The sequence below is a fragment of the Pestalotiopsis fici genome, assembly GCF_000516985.1.
Source record: "Pestalotiopsis fici W106-1 unplaced genomic scaffold PFICI_Scf_12, whole genome shotgun sequence".
Lineage (NCBI taxonomy): Eukaryota > Fungi > Ascomycota > Sordariomycetes > Amphisphaeriales > Sporocadaceae > Pestalotiopsis > Pestalotiopsis fici.
The window spans coordinates 655,734-672,674 of NW_006917102.1; the positions used below are offsets into that span (position 1 = coordinate 655,734).

The 16,941-nt window shown below is 49.8% G+C and overlaps 3 protein-coding genes across 3 annotated transcripts; 1 reads left to right on the forward strand and 2 right to left on the reverse strand.

Moving 5' to 3' along the window:
- Positions 1-1,981: 1,981 nt before the first annotated feature.
- PFICI_13961 (uncharacterized protein) lies at positions 1,982-2,938 on the reverse strand (the record flags this gene model as incomplete). The annotated part of the gene is made up of 2 exons (XM_007842542.1): positions 1,982-2,502; positions 2,602-2,938. 2 exons carry the CDS (start codon positions 2,936-2,938, stop codon positions 1,982-1,984), a joined length of 858 nt encoding a protein of 285 aa, XP_007840733.1.
- An 8,523-nt stretch (positions 2,939-11,461) lies between these two features.
- PFICI_13962 (uncharacterized protein) lies at positions 11,462-15,474 on the forward strand (the record flags this gene model as incomplete). Its single annotated transcript, XM_007842543.1, has 4 exons — positions 11,462-12,548; positions 12,615-12,689; positions 12,751-12,969; positions 13,031-15,474. 4 exons carry the CDS (start codon positions 11,462-11,464, stop codon positions 15,472-15,474), a joined length of 3,825 nt encoding a protein of 1,274 aa, XP_007840734.1.
- Positions 15,475-16,352: 878 nt separating this feature from the next.
- On the reverse strand, positions 16,353-16,931 carry PFICI_13963 (uncharacterized protein; the record flags this gene model as incomplete). The annotated part of the gene is made up of 2 exons (XM_007842544.1): positions 16,353-16,570; positions 16,745-16,931. The coding sequence occupies 2 exons, from the start codon at positions 16,929-16,931 to the stop codon at positions 16,353-16,355; spliced, it is 405 nt and encodes a 134-aa protein (XP_007840735.1).
- Between the last annotated feature and the right edge of the window lie 10 nt (positions 16,932-16,941).

Here is a 16,941-nt window from a genome sequence, read left to right on the forward strand (position 1 = left end):
CTTGATAGACCTGGTGGCTTTTACACCAGGGCAGTGGCATGAACCCAATCTATTTTTACCTCTGATTGTTGAATCGTAGACTGACTTCTCGGTCCGAAATGCCCCAGACGGAGGCGGACGAGTAAATCATATGATCATGGAGTAATGCTGTTTACTACCACGTACCCACCTGTGCATATATGCGCGAGATTCATCTAACCCTACCCAAGCGAAAAGAAGCCGTCATGGGCAGAGGGCGGGGGATAGAGGAGGGGGTAACACCCCGCGCGCAATTAAAGGTGAGAGGCGAGAATGTGTCGTAGCTGTTCGTGCACTTGTTGGTACTCAGTTCAGGACATGGGATATGCAGCAGGCTACATGCGGGAGAGAGAAAGAAAAAGGCGCCACAGACGATACAAAAAGAATCCCCAATCCTTCTTCCTCGGGTTGTGATTGGGCCAATTCTGGCTGTCCAATCAGGTTGTGCTGGCAGAGGAATTATTGAACCACACCAGGAGTTTTCTCGCTATTGCTCCCGAGGCACCGGGGGTCGGTGGTGGCAAAGGTTGATGCTATCATAGACAAGAATTGAAATATCTCGAGTCGAATTCAAAATAAGTATATCTGATCAGCGATGCTGGTGATGATAGGAAGTTGGGTTACACTTGCTTTGAAGCTTCAAACCAAGGGCTGATGTATTGACTGATGCAAAGATATAAATATCATGTCATGGCCAGCTTTATTACAAGAACATACCAAAATGTACCAACAAGACAAAATCGGTTCGAATCGATAATATATGATTTAGTTTTTGACATTCAATAGGCGCTAATCTTATTGATGGAAAGTCCAGGAATAAGATGTTTTGCTCGGATAGTCCTACCTGGTGACCATTCCGAATAAGATTGAGCTACGATTAGAGGTTCATGGACCTTCACGAGTGCTTTTGTTCCAAGTCCTGCGTTATAGTTTAATTAATAGAGGGCAACCCAAAATACTTACAAGACGGAGTTGTATAAAATTTTATTTAAAGAAATCTGAATAGCATTCTTCAAGACAAATGGCTCGATGCATTTGTTTAGTGTATCGTGGACCTTTTGTCTAGTCCTCCATGCTAATATCTAATATACGAGCGATCACCTTCACCTAGGAAGTTGACTGAAACAACCGCATCAATAAAATCTCATGTCACATAGGACATGACACAAAAATAAAGAAAGTCGCCTATACAATCAATTCAATACTCTTCTTGATAGGATTGGTCTCAGGTGAACACTGTGCTGTGAGATGATCGTGACAAAATACCGTTATTGCCAGTCAAATGAATTCACTTTAATACCTTGAGTATGTTGCCTGATGTACACTCTTAAACACCAAAGGATGCAAATCGGGCTGCACATTTTCATGCCTAAAAAGGATAGTCAGAAGTAATGCTATCTAAAATGTGGTGTCCATGAGAATATCTACAACAAGTGCCTAGATAAGACACAGAAGAGATGAATGCCAGTTGACCGAAATACTGGATGAGATGCAAAAGTCTCGTCCATCACAACCGCCATAAGCAATCGTCATTCTGACTACTATTAAACAGACAAAGCCAAGAGACATTTACTTCCTACTTGCCTCAATGGATGGGGATAAGTGGCGTTTCTGAATTTTTCCCTTCTCATAAGTTCACATAACGCAAATAAAAGACCACTCGAGCCACGCCGTGTACCAGATCAATTGCCTGAAATATATGAAAATTTTGACATGGGGTGAAGATCAGTAGTTCCAATTCAAGTGACAGATATATAACACGCTAAGCCCAATAACTCCTTGCCCTTGTATGCTCATTCTGGTGTACAATCGCTCAATGCCGAATCCTCGCATTGGACAAATATGATTTGCCGAAACCAACGGTGAAGCTCTTCAACGCCTCAAGAAACCTCAAGATGATTCCTGCCTTTCGACTCGCATTCCATAGACTGTAAACGGTAATTTTTGTGAACTCAGATACACTTTATAGTCCCAGCGCCTTCACAGCAGACTCGGTGTCCAGGCAGTCGTTTGCTCTCAGCGCCTTTTGAGCCCAAACCACGGTGCCTCGCCCGTCGACGGCGAAAAGTCCGGCCTGTTGCCATTTGTTGCCCATGACGGTACTCGGACCAAACCCGTCGTCATCTTCCGCCTGTTGCTGTGTAGCCACCCCTACTGGCCCGTTACCATTGAGTTGTTTGCCAAAGCTGCCGGTTCTAGTAATGGCGCCGGCGACCTTTTCGCCGAGCCATCCCTTTTCCTTCCACGCCTCGCGCTGCGTCGCCGGGTTGAACATGGACCAGACAGTGCCTAGACCCAGACCCCAGGCCGCATAGATGGCGCGGTCCTCGTCCACGACCACCTCGACGTTCCAGGCGCCGCCCAGCAGATCGATCCACTTGCGCGTGGCCTCGGGCGACGAGTGCGACACGGCGATGCACCGCAGGCCGGTGCTCTGGTAGCGATTCGCCATGGCGCGTAGGGCTAGAAAAGATTTCTGTGCGACTGGAAGCCGGTTGGGAAAACCACGAGTTAGTTATCAAGCGCATGATTGAGGGGAGGGGAGCAATTTTGCAGAGATATGTGACAATTTGGACTACTAACAGGCACATCCCACGCAGCGCATAAATAGCACCACTACTCTCCGGCCACCGCCCATACTGAGCTGCCGATCTCTGTCGAGCGGTGCGAGGTCGCCGACCTTGGGACAGTCGGCCACGGGCACGGGAGGCGGCACGGGCGAGAGCCAGGCTTGAGCAGTCAGGGGGAGTTTTCGCGTGCTCATCCACGCGGGCCAGCCGCCGGCCGCGGTGCTGTCGTCATTGTCAAAAGCGGACTTTGAGTCGCTGCCCTTATTAGCAGCCGGGGATGAGAAGTCAAATGAATCGCTCTTGAGGCCCACTTTGCGCAGTGCGAGCTTGGTTGTCAGACTGGAAAGCATGTTGTTTTGGAGGGGACAGATGGTCACCACGATTGGTGTTGTAGAAAGAAACCAAATCTTTTCAGTCAGCAGATTGCCGTGGGGAGAGGCTGAAGGGTCGAAATGTCACTTGATGCGGGTGCTTTTTGTTCTTCAAGCGATCATGAGTAAAAACGATCTCAATGTTTTGGGTTTTGTTGGATATTCAAAAGTGATGATATCGTCAAACTAGAATGCTCAATCAATTCCTCCAGAAACAAGAAGCAAAACCGAGGACAAGGAGAAGAAACAGGTAGCTGCAGGAGAAAACATCCGACACGCCATTGTGAGAAACATAAAGTCTCCTTGTCCCAAGGCTGAAGGGAAGGAAGACGACGACCCCTTGATACAGTTGATGTTGCAGAAAGTTCATAGAGGTTATCGCTTATCATGAATTGTGAGGGAGGGGTTCGTCGTCCAGTCATAGCTTTGAGCCTGGTCCCCTAGCCCTGACTCGTAAGAAACGAAAGCAGAGGCGCCCTTGCAGGAAACGCGCTAAACATTACAGAGGCGAGGCTGATGCCAAGAGCTACCGGCGCTGATCAATGCTTGTGACCCGAAACCCCCCTGACCCAGCACTGAGGGTAGGATGTGCTCAGTGGCCCTTAGTGCGCTAGGCCGCAGAGGCATGGAGGGGTTGAGGGTCTTTGCTTTTGTGGGGAAGTTTTTTTTGGCGGGGTTGAATTGAATCTGGATTTTATGGGAACCAGAGCCAGAACCAGCACTTTTTCTATAGGGAAAAAAGCCGAGACCAACTTAAGTAAGTTGATTTGTGGATTCAAATATGCACTTCATCTGATATTGGAGAGAGGCCTTTTGGAATACAACTACGATTCTAATCAATACTGCTGCGAATTGAGTTGCTGGCCTTGAGTATGTACTCTGTACATACAGGTCGAGTCTCATTGGCCAAACGGGTAGAAGCTTTTTTTTAATTGCCTATATCAGGTAGTCAAAAGAGTTGAACAAGCCCGAACCTTTCTTAGAATTGTTAATATTGTACATACTGAGAGAAATAGAATGGTAGAGTCTTTATGCAATGGATAAATCCACAAGAAGCGGATTTCATTTCTATTCCACATCATCATCTGCGGATGGGTTTTAGTACCCTGAATTCATGTCGGAAAATATAAAAGAGTGGCGTCATAGTGCAGACTTGATGGGATGGACAAACCACTTCCTGTCATCTACACAAAAACATCCTGCCGTGCCTTTGTCACGACAGCGTGAGCATGAATGACATCAATATGATTCTGGGCACTTGGCGACGAATATTGCCAACTGACGAGTGCCCAGATCCGATAAGGTATTATGGAATCCGCATTGGGAGTTGTTTCTGCCTCGGCCTGACATCAGATGGAGCAACTGTTCTGTACCAGATAACGACAAGTTGAGAAAAAAAAAAAAAACCATAATCAGAGCGATAATCAAGAGCGGTCCGCGGAAGCAGCCGTCTGCCAACTTGGGAAAGTCAGCGGAGGGTCGTGACCGTTCTCAGCATCATGACGGAGCTCAAAAATAGTACGCGCGTTTAATAGGTAAAGAATAGAATACTTTGGGGGATGGTTATTAATTTGACCTGCAGTAGCGTCATCACATCCCAAGGAGAGATGGAGGCCACGACTGAACAAGGTTCAAGAGTGCACCAACACTTTTGCAGACGTACAGTAGTAGTCCTCTCATTGCAACAAGGGGAAGGGGGGAAAAATTTACAAGTAATTACTCAGTGACTCTTGACCTCTAGACAAATAACTGTAATGCTTCTTTTCGGCTTGTGGGGGGTTGGTTCTTTGAGACCAATCTTCTTAGCTGGACACATCCGAAAGTACAAAATTGCTTTTCGTCATATCTACGTGTGCGCCAGATTTTATATGGCCGTGCCGGCGGCACAACGCCCAGTGAAATGCAGAGCAATCTGAACAGAGGCATTCCGTACTTGGCGGGGGCTTGCGACAAAAGAGCGGACCAATGTGAATCCAACGTTTGTACTCGTGGAGCTTTTCGTCGTGTCTTTCCTCGCCTGGCATTGTATATAAAGGTCAAAGTAGCATTGAGGGGAGCAAAAATGTGGGAGACCAATCAAGGAATTGACCTCTCTTGGTCTCGAAATTTGGGCTGCGTGGCGTTCTCAAGGTATTCATGGCGAGGCGAGCTGAGACAAAGATCACAATTATGAGTGTCACGTTCTACGAAGACGACACCATTTCGCCATGCTTCGGAGAGTCGCGACAGGTCTTTCCGTGCCGTCCTACAGGAACCAGGGCTGATCCTAGACCGCCTGGACATTTGAGCTGCAAAGTCTCGATTTTGGTTGTTGGAAGGAGAAAAAAAAAAAAAGGGAATGTAGCGCGGACTACATCACCCTGAAGTAATGCACGTCCTGTCAAGACCCAAGAATAGCCAGTTGTCACCGCGACCTTGGGACTTGGGTTGAATAGCCTCTTTGCCTTGAGGACAAAAGCTGAAAGAAATCATGTGGCTTATGTGAGATCTGCGTCAATGCACACACGAGTAGCTCACCTAGCCAAGGTAGGTAGCGAATTTCTCTCGTGTTTCTTGATCGGTGCCAGTGCCACGGAAACTGTTCCCGAGAAATCGTGGCTTTCTCGATTGATCTAAAGCTGCCCGCAAAGCCTGAGTAGAGAGACGGCAAGTGGAACGTAGTCGCAGCTCGAGTGGACATTGTCGCGACCACATGATATCCTGGTCCAGTCATTTGGGACGACGGGCAAAAATATCCCGAATCAAGTGTAAATTTACACAATCAAGGCCCTTGGTAAGTGCCAAACGTTTTTTGACAACCTTTGAAGTTCCGTTAGACATTAGAGCGAAAAGCAACAGATGAGCCTGGCTGCTCCTGGTTGGTTGAATCGTCCGGGAGCGCGGGAACTGTGACTATAGTGTATATGCATGTCGTACGCTTCAGGATTTCGACATCCGCTCGATTGGTGAGGTTGGTATTGCCTTCTCGAACCCACTTGGCAGGTATTTGTTGTGTGAGCCGCTTCGGCACATAATTTTACCAGCCCAGCATGTAACAAGATGTCATGTTGGTAACACGAGATGGAAAAGTAAGCGATCTGTGGGGCAAGGAGATACTGAAAAGTTCCAATTTAGTAAACGAGCGGGTGAGCCCGATGATGCCTTTCCACACAAGTTGGGAGTGAAAGTATGCCAGAATTCAATGCGACCAACTGACAGGTGAAATTGAATCCCTGTGATGAGTATGTTCTGCTATGTGGTCCGATAATGTTAGCCATGTCTCCAGCTTAAAGGACGTGTATTGATTGGATCTCTGATGCGAAGCACGCATCCGCAACGCAAGCGTGCCACAAAAATGCCGGATTTTTAAAGCTGGCACTCCCGGCTGAAATAAAAGGATGTAGATCAAGAAAGATCAAAGTAGCCTGCAAGGGGAACACGGGTGATGGGGCTAGTCAAACAAGGACCGACTTTGCCATTCCCTGCAACCCGACTTCCTCAAATGGCGTTGACAGTACCGTACAACAATATGTCCAGGGAACACCGGCAATGGGGGTCTGGGAGTATACTCATTGTCAGTGTATAAACGAAGATGATGTGCCAGTAGCTACGGACTAGAATCACGGACTCTTCCTCGGAGCTCGTGATACGCCCGAAAAGAAATATCACCGGGCCCAAACTATGGCTCTGGAAGCGGCAGAAACAAAACGGTATTGCTTTCCAAAAGTATGGAATCATACAAGCGCTGCCAGAGTCTCAACCTTCAGCTCAGATCTCTCATGCTTAACCGGTAGATACGCGCCGGCTGCCTATAGTGCCGTACGTACGGCGATTCTGGTCTAGATTTGTATGAGAGACTAGCAGCAAAGACTGACAGCTTGTGGCGTTTGCCATGAAGCAGACTTGATCTTGGCGGATGATGAAAGCGGTGACTGTCGGCAGTGTGTCCTCAGATAGGAAGTAGGTGGTGGACAGTACCGCTCAAGCTCTTCTGCCAACGATGGATTCGACCCGTCAGGCGTCCACAGATAAGCGAGAATGAGCTCAAGAGAACCAAAGGAAACAAATCCCCGAGAACTGAATGCGAGTGGGACGGCCAACGACGACGATCGTACTGGGACCCAGTTCGTGATGCAGAGGCTCTGTAATTCGTGTGAATTGTTGGCGTATTTTTCGTGAACTGTGCACAAAATGATGTCAAGTCCATGGCACACGAATACGACCTGCCCAAACACATCTTAAGACAGAAGGAAGCCAGTAACAAATCAGGGAAGAAGCGGCTGAAAAGAGCTGGCCTCGTATCACAATTCCGAATGACAGATGCAGAATAGCTGATGGTGAAATACAGTCGGGTATCCTCACCATGGGAAGAATGGCAGCTCAAAACGGTGCTACTCTTGACCTATTGGCTATGAGCGCACTGTGTCGTTAGGCGTCTGTAGATCCGTGGGGTGTGGACTGTCCCTCGGTCCTAGCGGGGAGATCAGGCTCTAGTGCCCTATCATGTCCGAAGACGAAGGCTTAGAGCACAGTACGTACAAGCCAATGGCGCCATTCTCGCAGTATTCTGTTTGCTCATTGTGTGACTGATGGGATATAGTGGTGCTGACGACGATTTTAAACCCCTTTTGTCAGGTGCCATTACGGTACTCAGCCCACGGCGCTTGCTTGCGTTCTTCCACATCTTGTTCCTTGCATGTTCTGGTACCAGCAAGCACACAGGGCTCCATCCAGTCCCAATCGATGGATCGCGGAAGTGCATGCATTGGCTGGCAAGGTCCAAGAACAGACAACGGACGAAAGAAGAGGAGAGAGGGGGCGAAAGGGGGCCAAAGCTGGGTTAGACTAAAGCAACTATCCCGCAGCGATCGCCCTTCTTGGCCCCATTCATGTGAGATTGATGGGCAAACTACTTGCCAATGGCGCGTTGTCCACGAGCAATATGGTAATTTCGTGATTGTGCCCTTCAAACCCCACCGCATTGAGGGTTTGCCGTACTGGCAACTGGCTCTTGAGCATCTCTGACCTACCTATCCCTTTGGGCTGGACTTGGACTGGGGCCGCTTTTTCAGTGGCTCACGATATCGTGTCTAGCGTCGTGTTCGCTTATGCCTCGCAACGCAAGCTGTAGATACTTCGTAAGTAGGCAGGCAAGAAGTCAGTGTACCCACTGGGCTGCTGAATTGCCATTCCGTCCTGCCGAGAACGCACGCCGCCGCTACTTCTGCTTGTGTTCCCCTCCAAGGCCTGTATGCGACTCACTCGTTGTCAAAGCCTCAGCCGAGGCGCAGACACGTGATTGGGCCCTGTGCCGTTGTGCCGTATGAGTCCTGTCTTGTTTGTGATTTCTGTCTCAAGTTTACGGCTGCCAACAAGGAGAAGATGCGGCGAAAAAGAACATTGAATGGGAGGGTTCTACGAAATAAGATTTTACAAATGTGATACTTGTGCAGGATCACTCATATGCCTCCAACGGGCACCGCAGTAGCCAGTCTGCGACCCAGATGCACGCGAGTAATAAAGATAGATGGGCCTCTTGTAGGGTCAGGTCAGGTACCTGGGCAGGTGTCTGGGGCGAATGGAGGTCTCTTAGGACCCCCGGACAGATACTATGTACATACATATCAGTGCAGAGAAACGGTGAAGCTAACGGGGGGGATGATTCGGGGGTCTTGGTCCCTGAGCCAGATGGCCGCCCATTAAACCCGCCATCAGTTGTGGCCCGTGGCCCGTGGGCGACCACCATTGGGAGATGGGAGATGTATGGATCATGGATCATGGCTTGGACTGGGGGAGGTCCCTCAGGCTCATCAACTGGTCCATGCCACTCAATGATTCCGCTACCAACTAAAGTCGTGTAGTGTATTTCAACGTGGTCTGCAACCCGGCTGGCGGATCGCCGGTAGATGCCCCTTTTGTTCAAGAACGAGAAGAGTCCCGGGGGGAGAAAAAGCAGAGAGGGAGAGAAAGGCAGAGATAGAGAGAGCATGTATATCGTACTTCGTACACCAAAAGGCCCAAGATCGTGGACCGCCGACCTGTCGAGTTCCCAGGTCTCAGGGCCCGAGTTGCACTTGCAGTTCCCAGTTCCCAAGTGCTGGACCCGGGGGGCGACCACTCGGGGTCCTGGAAGCGAAATCATGGAACTATTCAAGTACCCGCGCAGTGGCCAGCCAACCCACATCGGCTCTTGGTCTGGCCTGCAAGCATGGAAGTAGTGTAGAATCACCAAGGTAGGCCAATGTACGGAATCCCCTGTAGAAAAATCATGCAGGTTGATGAAACGGAGAAAAGAAGGGCGTGAGGTGCGGGACCCTACACAGCGCCCAGATGTCTGGAGGCCATGCTTCTTTGTTCCAGACGCCGAAGGAGTTGGATGCTGCAATGAAGGGATCAATGATCAGGCAGTTGGTTTAATGTGCTGTTCAATGTTGGATGGGACTCGACTTCCTCAATGACTGCTTTATTACCTTGTGTGTAGTGAACCTGTATGTAACATATGCATACCAGCCAACCATTTAGTTTAGGTACACCAGATGCTCTTCAAGAATAGTGCATACAACGGTACATAAGCAAGTAGGTACATGTACTCTGTACATTTCTGCAGTGAAAACAACTATTACTGCGTATATCGAGTCGCAAATTGCCTACCTGCTTGACAGTCGTATGTACTTTCCCAGTTGCAGGGTGCATTCATCTCTTCTTTCTGCTCTCTTGATCTCCCTAGGTAATAACGCACATTTCGATGCACACATTACATGGGACGATTGCGGTAGTAATAATTACGTTGGTTGGAGGTAGTTCGTGTAGTTTGTATCGTACCAGTACGCATATGGCCTAACTAACATAGGCTGTTTCCAAGTCTCCATAATTGAACTTTTGGCGCCAACGATCATTGATGCTCCTAGAAATCAATAAATGCCGGTCTGTAGTGAGGACTATAAGAGATGAATAGGGTCTAGTTGGGGACTCGGTCTTTTGATTGAACAGACCAATGGTGGTAGCAAGTATAAAATAAAATAAAAATAAGTGTGTTGGTTGGTAATGTAGGCAATAAGTAGATAAGTAATCTGTAAATGCATGGTGAGGTGACCTTGCGGTGACTGACTGGCCGACCCTGGCTGGCAGCGAGACTGTAGATGAATGAGCCGGTTTCTGTTTCCATGCTTCAATCTCCAACATTATTATTACAGGCTTTCCAGATCATACCTACATGACATACATAGTGTATCCCCTGTATTGGACATACCGATGTACGCCCATTGATGATCGACCTACCTCGAGGTACATCGTACAAACAATCCCTATCCGTTCTGGTTCCTGCCCTGTCACATTCATTCAATCTTAGTTTTACTCTCGTATGCACGATCACTCAACCACCACCACTACCAGAACAGACGGACGTTCACCCTACCACACATCCCGTTGCTCTTTCTCTCCCTTTTCTAACCCGAAAGGATCCCACATTGTTTCCCAAGGAAGGCTGTTTCCTCATCTCGTGTAGTTAGTTGCATTGCCCAGGTTCTTACGGCAACCTGTGTCTCTCTTCATCTTTTGTGTCTGTCTTCGACCTTTTCCCACGACTTTTCAACCGCATCCGCCCGCGCACTCCTGTTCCGTCTCCACGTCGATCCGTGGACGTGCATGTCTGTTTCAATCGTTTCTCCTTCATTCGCTGTGCGAGAGATGCTGCACCGCTAGGCCAAAGTCCTTACAGTCCTGACCCAGCGTCAAACAGCATCTGGTTCTTTTCTCAATATTCTTTTTTCTCCCCCAACCCAGTTTGTCTATACTTTTCGCAAACTCATTTTTTTTTTGCAGCCAGCAACACGAGAGAGAGAGAGAAAGAGATAGACGAGTTCCTTGCAAGATCTCAGGCTATTATTGGTATATACAATAAAGCGCGACTGGAATTGCGTTTTCGTTTACCTGGTCCGCATCTCCGAACGAGCTTGAACCCTCTAAATCGAGGTACTTCTTAGGCGTGCTCGCTACAAGTACTGCCTACCTCCAACGCTGAGACCGAACCAATCCAACCCAATTCAGCGCTCTTGTCTGCTGCAGCGTGCCACTACCACAACCACTACCATCATCAGAGTCACCCCTACCACCAGAGCCACCACTACTATTACACTACTACCACCGCCGCCGCCATTCCGTCATTCGCCGATCCCCCATTGTTCTCGAACCTCCTGTCTCTGCATTCTGCATCTGCGCTGCTGCTGCTGCCCGGAATAATTATCCCAAACATTGCAAATTGGAACAATCGAGTCACCCGTTACTTAGCCAGTTTACCCTATTGTCTGGAATTTTTCTTACGTTGTTCTCTGGACTTGCAGCCAAGTTGAACTCGACCAGTCACACAAGACGATTAGGGGTTTCCGACAAGAGGGGAAAAAAACCACCCCCAATTAAATTCCGCTTCAGTCAGAACAGAACAGACAGACCAGAAAGAAAGCGGGCTGGAGGTCGCTGCAACTTGACTCGCCGTTTTCTAGGCCGTACCTTCGGCGACCGCTTTTCATGGACGCTCGGCCTACTACGGCAGACTCAAAGCATCATTATCCTCCTCACCTACAGCTTTGGAACCGCTCAATCTCCAGTCCAGCTGTCCCGAAATTGGCCACATCAAGTTTGCACACGGCAGCAATTACCGTCTCCGTGACGAACTGCTGCACGACGCCCTCGCCGCGACCCGACCACCCGCCGTCTGCGTTCCCCACCCACATTGATCTGCTTCCCATTCTCTTTCCCCAGCAAAACTCATTGTACCACGCTCAACTTCTCCAGTACAACAAACTCATTGCGCCAGGACGCGGTCGCGGAGGAGGTCTCCAGACAACCCCCTTGCCACCATTGCTGTCGACTCCGAACGTTCAAGTCGGGCCGCGCTCTCGCTCAACTTCCAAAGTGTCGAACAGGGATTCATCACGCGCCAAACCCGGCACGCAAAATTGCCATGGGAATAGAGGCCTGCAGAACCATCATACCGGTAAAGGCGATCGCGCTGGTATAACGTCAAAGGATAAGATGCCCCCGCCGAGGAAAACGGCGGTCGATCTCACGCACCCCCTCCCATCTCGACCTGCCGTGGCGTCTTCCACTTCGCCAACCAATCTCACTGCAGCAGGAGGGCATTCCAGTTCCGTGCCTTCGACCCCCCACCAACATCCTCGGAAATTCACCTACGAGTCGAGAGAACCCTCCCCAAACGCGATCCAGGGACATTCCCCACGCTCTGCATATTCCGAGACTAATGGCAATGTGCCTTCACTCCGGCCGCTGCCGCCCCGACATGGTGGCTGCCGCTTCGAAACGGCTGTCCAGAAGATACGGCGGAGAATCCCCTACAGCATTGGCGATGAAAAGCTCGAACGCTCTGATCTTTCCAAGATTCAGAGCAGGCTCTCAGAAGACGATGAGCGAAAGTTGACGACGGATATGCGCGAACTCTACGACCGGTTAAAACCGACCGATGCCGTGGAAGAGAAGCGCCACAAACTGGTACAGAAATTGGAGAAGTTGTTGAACGAGGCCTGGCCTGGCTGCAGCATTCGTGTTAATCTTTTTGGATCGTCTGGCAATTTGCTCTGCACGGATGATTCTGATGGTTCGTGAACGCCCTAGTCGGAACTGTAATCTTCCCACAATTTGGTTGCTGACACAAAACCCTCAGTGGACATCTGCATTGAAACGACTTGGAAAGAACTCGACAAACCGATTTGCAAGCTTGCCGAGTTGCTAGCAAGTCGTAGGCATACCACCTCTCTTCCTGTCAAGTGCAACTTCGCTAACACTCCTTCTTTTCGCAGATGGCATGCAAAAGGTAGTCTGTGTCAGTTCCGCCAAGGTGCCAATCGTGAAAGTTTGGGATCCTGAGTTGGAGCTGGCTTGCGACATGAATGTGAACAACACCCTTGCGTTGGAGAATACTCGCATGATCCGAACGTACATTGAGATTGACGATCGGGTACGACCTCTCGCAATGATCATCAAGCACTGGACGCGTCGTCGGATGATCAACGACGCAGGTACGTAGCGATTCCTTCAATCTTCTCCCGCGAGCATGGGATGGACGTTGACATGATTTAGCTTTTGGTGGTACTCTCAGCTCATACACTTGGATATGTATGATCATCGCCTTTCTCCAGCTACGGCAGCCACCGGTTGTCCCTTCACTCCATCAACGACCGCACTTGAAAAAAGGAAAGAGGGAGGCCGACATCGCACCTTTCGGGGATGATCTGGAGAGACTCCGAGGTTTTGGCGAGCCAAACAAGTCTACTGTGGGCGAATTGTTGTTCGAGTTCTTCCGGTTCTATGCGCACGAATTCGATTACGATAACAGTGCCGTGTCCGTTCGCCTTGGCAAACTAATGTCCAAGTCCGAGAGGAAGAGTTGGTTGCTGGCAATTAACAATAGGTTGTGCGTGGAGGAACCATTCAATACTATGCGCAACCTGGGTAATACAGCCGACGACACTTCATTCCGAGGAATTCATCTCGAGCTACGCCGAGCCTTTGATCTGATCGCGGCAGGCAAGCTCGATGAGTGCTGCGAACAATACGTTTTCCCCAAGGAAGAAGAGAAGCCGATATTCCAGAAACCATCCTCGGCGCCCAGGCCTGCACTCCTCCGCAGTGCTTCCCACACGAACCGACCCAACAATGGTGGCAATTCTCGGAGAGGAGGTCGCCAACAAGGTCAATTTCGTGGCAGCAACAACCACGCGAACAACCGCAGGGCCTCTTCTAGCACAACATATGACAACAATGCCAATCTTGCCTACTATCCAAGCTATCCATACATGGGAAACGATGGTGGCATGTTCATGGCTGTTGCTCAAACATTGTCAGATTTGCAGTTGCAGGAAAATCAGTTGCGTTTTCTTCAGTATACCCAAAACCAAGCACTCGCTCAGCAGCAGCAGGTGCTTACTCACGCACAGAGAATGCAAGGTAATGTCTCTCAGCCACAAACATCGACAGCCCGTTCGAGGACCAACTCCTTCGATGCACCGCCCCTGACCGCACCGATCCGTCCTGATATGTGGTACTGGCAGCAGTTCCAAGGCCAGCCATACTATGCCAGCCCGCCAAGCTTCACGTCATATCCGTCATCACCGTCGACGCAACAAGCTGCGGAACAACGGCGCGGCTCCCATAGATCTAGTGCAGCCCATGAAGCTGGGACTGCAGCTTCGGGAAGTGCTTTACGGTCTCACTCACAGCCTGCCTCTAGATCCGCCCCTAGCGCTCAGGTTGTCCCCGGACTGCTAGCACAGGCTCCTGTCGTGAATGGTACTGCAAATATCCCTACCAGGCAAATCAACGGCAGGCCCATGCCAAGCTTCATTCCTGACGAAGGTACCGAAGTTGATCCTGGTTTGGTAGCCAGCCACGTACCACAGGCAGAGGACAAACTTCAAGTGCAACGTGATTTGTCCACAAGTCCAGCGGGAAAGCCCAACGGTCTGCCTGCTTTTGGGGATCTTGGGTCTCAGGGATCTGGCCAGGGCACCCAGGGTCGTCGCCGCCTATCTTCAGACCAGTTTCCGCAATCAATTCTTGACCGGATCAAGCGGACTTCACGTTCGCCCTCTCCGTTGGGTAACAGGGCCGTGACCACCGGTCCAGGCGCCAACCCCCTGGCAGCTTCTGCTCCTCAGAGTGTGACTCGACCAACACAGGATGCAAGGCCTCTGGTTGTTAATGGCTCGGTTTTCAAGTCCTCTGCACCTGTTGCGAGCCACAAAGCTGTTACCGGCGAAAATATCAACCCCTCAGACGCATTGTACGAGAATCCGCTTAACATTAACCAGCAGTCAACAGGCGGCACTGGATACTCTTATGTCGTGGCAGATCAGGCTGCCGCAGCCACTAATGGCGAGCCTCTGGTTGTAGACCGCCCTGTGGTCGTGAACGGTTCATCTCCGGCTTCAGTAGCACCGTGCCAGGCAATAGAAGGTATTCCGATGGCATACCATGGGGTTCCGTTTGCTGCAAGCTCATCAACCGGATCCGGCAGCTCACCGCCTATGCACTACCAGCCTGCTGGCTTCCCACGGACCTTTGTGCCTGGGCAGCCACAAAGCCCTCTCATGGCGCTCGACTTAGCAACGGATCGCATGCAGATAACTGATCCACATCTGTCGCCCATCACTGAAGTGACTCCATCCCCAACAGCCAGTCGCAAATTCGACCTGCCGGCGAGTCTGCCACGGACGCGACCTAGTTTGTCTCATTCTAGCAAGGATGCAAGACTCGAACATAGGCCTAAACAGAAGGCTCCTGCGGAAGTGACGGTATCGGCGAAACCCGAGTCTTCTTCCTCGGGTTCCAAAGCAAATGGCCACCATGTAAGAGAAAATGGCCACACCAGAGGCGCCAAAAGTGAGAGCGACAACAGCATCGTCAACGGGTGGCAAAAGATTTCCAAGGGAAGGAAAAAGGGCGCCGATGGGAAACCTCGAGGCGACGCCAACTCTCATAGTGAAATGCCACCAAAGAATGAGTCTGAGCGAAAGGGAGGGTGAACGACCCACTGACTTCACTTGTCAAAACTTTTTTGCATAGCAAGATCGAATTGCCACGCAACATCATGTGTCTGATGGTAGAAATCTCACACAGAGATTTTTTTGTCGTCATCCTTTGGACAATCACAAAGATCCAGGCTACCATATGGATTCCATCTCTAGTCACAAGAAAAAGAGATGTAGCAACACGAAGATTATCGGTTGACAAGAAAATAGCGCCACGCAGGCGCCGAAGAAATAACTCGGTTGTTTGTAGTCATGTCGAAATGATGGAGGGCTCGAAGCTATTGAGGCAATGCTATTCGTGACGAATCGCATATACGATTTCACGCCAGTGTCATTTTTTTTTTTTTATACGGCATTCCCAGTTTTCGGATTATGGTTCTGCATGGCGGCGAGCCTCGGAGTTTGCATGGCATATACATATATTATATCATGTTTGTGGTTTTCCTGGTCTGGATTTTTATTTCCTCGCCATCGGACGGTTGGTCCCAGCGATTTGTTTCTTTTCACCATTGCAGCGATGTGATGGGACAAAAAGCATCCAAGCATAGAGACGAGCGGGCAGCAGCAGTTTGGCCAAGGAGATTGTCAGATGTCTGTCGAGAGCAGACATTTCGTGCATATTCTTACGACTACCCTATAGACGGACGAAGGGAGAAGCTGACTGCGTTTTGGTTTTCCGGAAAATGGAATGGAAACCGTATGCGAGGCAAGAAAGTGTGTAGGCAAAAAAGGCCAGCCGGGCACGCGAAGCACATGTATAGACACTGGACATGGATAGGGAAAAAGATAAAAAACAATTGAGTAAAAAAAGATTAAAAAAAGATTAAAAAGTTATCATGTTCACATTCTATTTCGTTTGTCCACGTTACAGCTTATGAGGAGGCGCCATCCTTCTTGCGGTCGCCCGTCTTGACATCCTCGGCCCATGCAGGCAGATTTCTGGTGAAAATGTGCATTACTGGATCGTTGTGAAGGCCCTTCATGACAGGCGCCTTGACAAAGAAAGTGCCGTCGACGGTTTGGGTGTAAATGGCATTACCACAAGTATCACAGAAGTGGCGGAAGACATCGTTTCCAGAGTCTGCTCTTTCTGTTTTGCGCATTCATGGTCAGCTGTCTCTCTCTCTCTCTCTCTCTCTCTCTCTCTCTCTCTCTCTTTTCTTCTTCTTCCAAGTGCATGAGAGGCAAATCCCAAAGATGTCGAGAATTCCTGCGCTTATTGCCCTCCACCCCCAACAATTCTGGTCAAGAGAGGAAGCCTCACCTTTGAAGATCTTGACGTGTTCCTTGCCCTTGGTTATTTCGAGGGTGTCCTTGGGATACACGAGGTTGATGGTAAAGGGAGCAGCCGAGCAAGCTTGGCAGCTCGTGCAGCTGCAGGCGACGGTCGCCTTGGGCTCGATGCTCGTGGTGATCTCAACGCCCTGGCAGAGACAGCTTCCCTTGGCCATGGTGGATGAT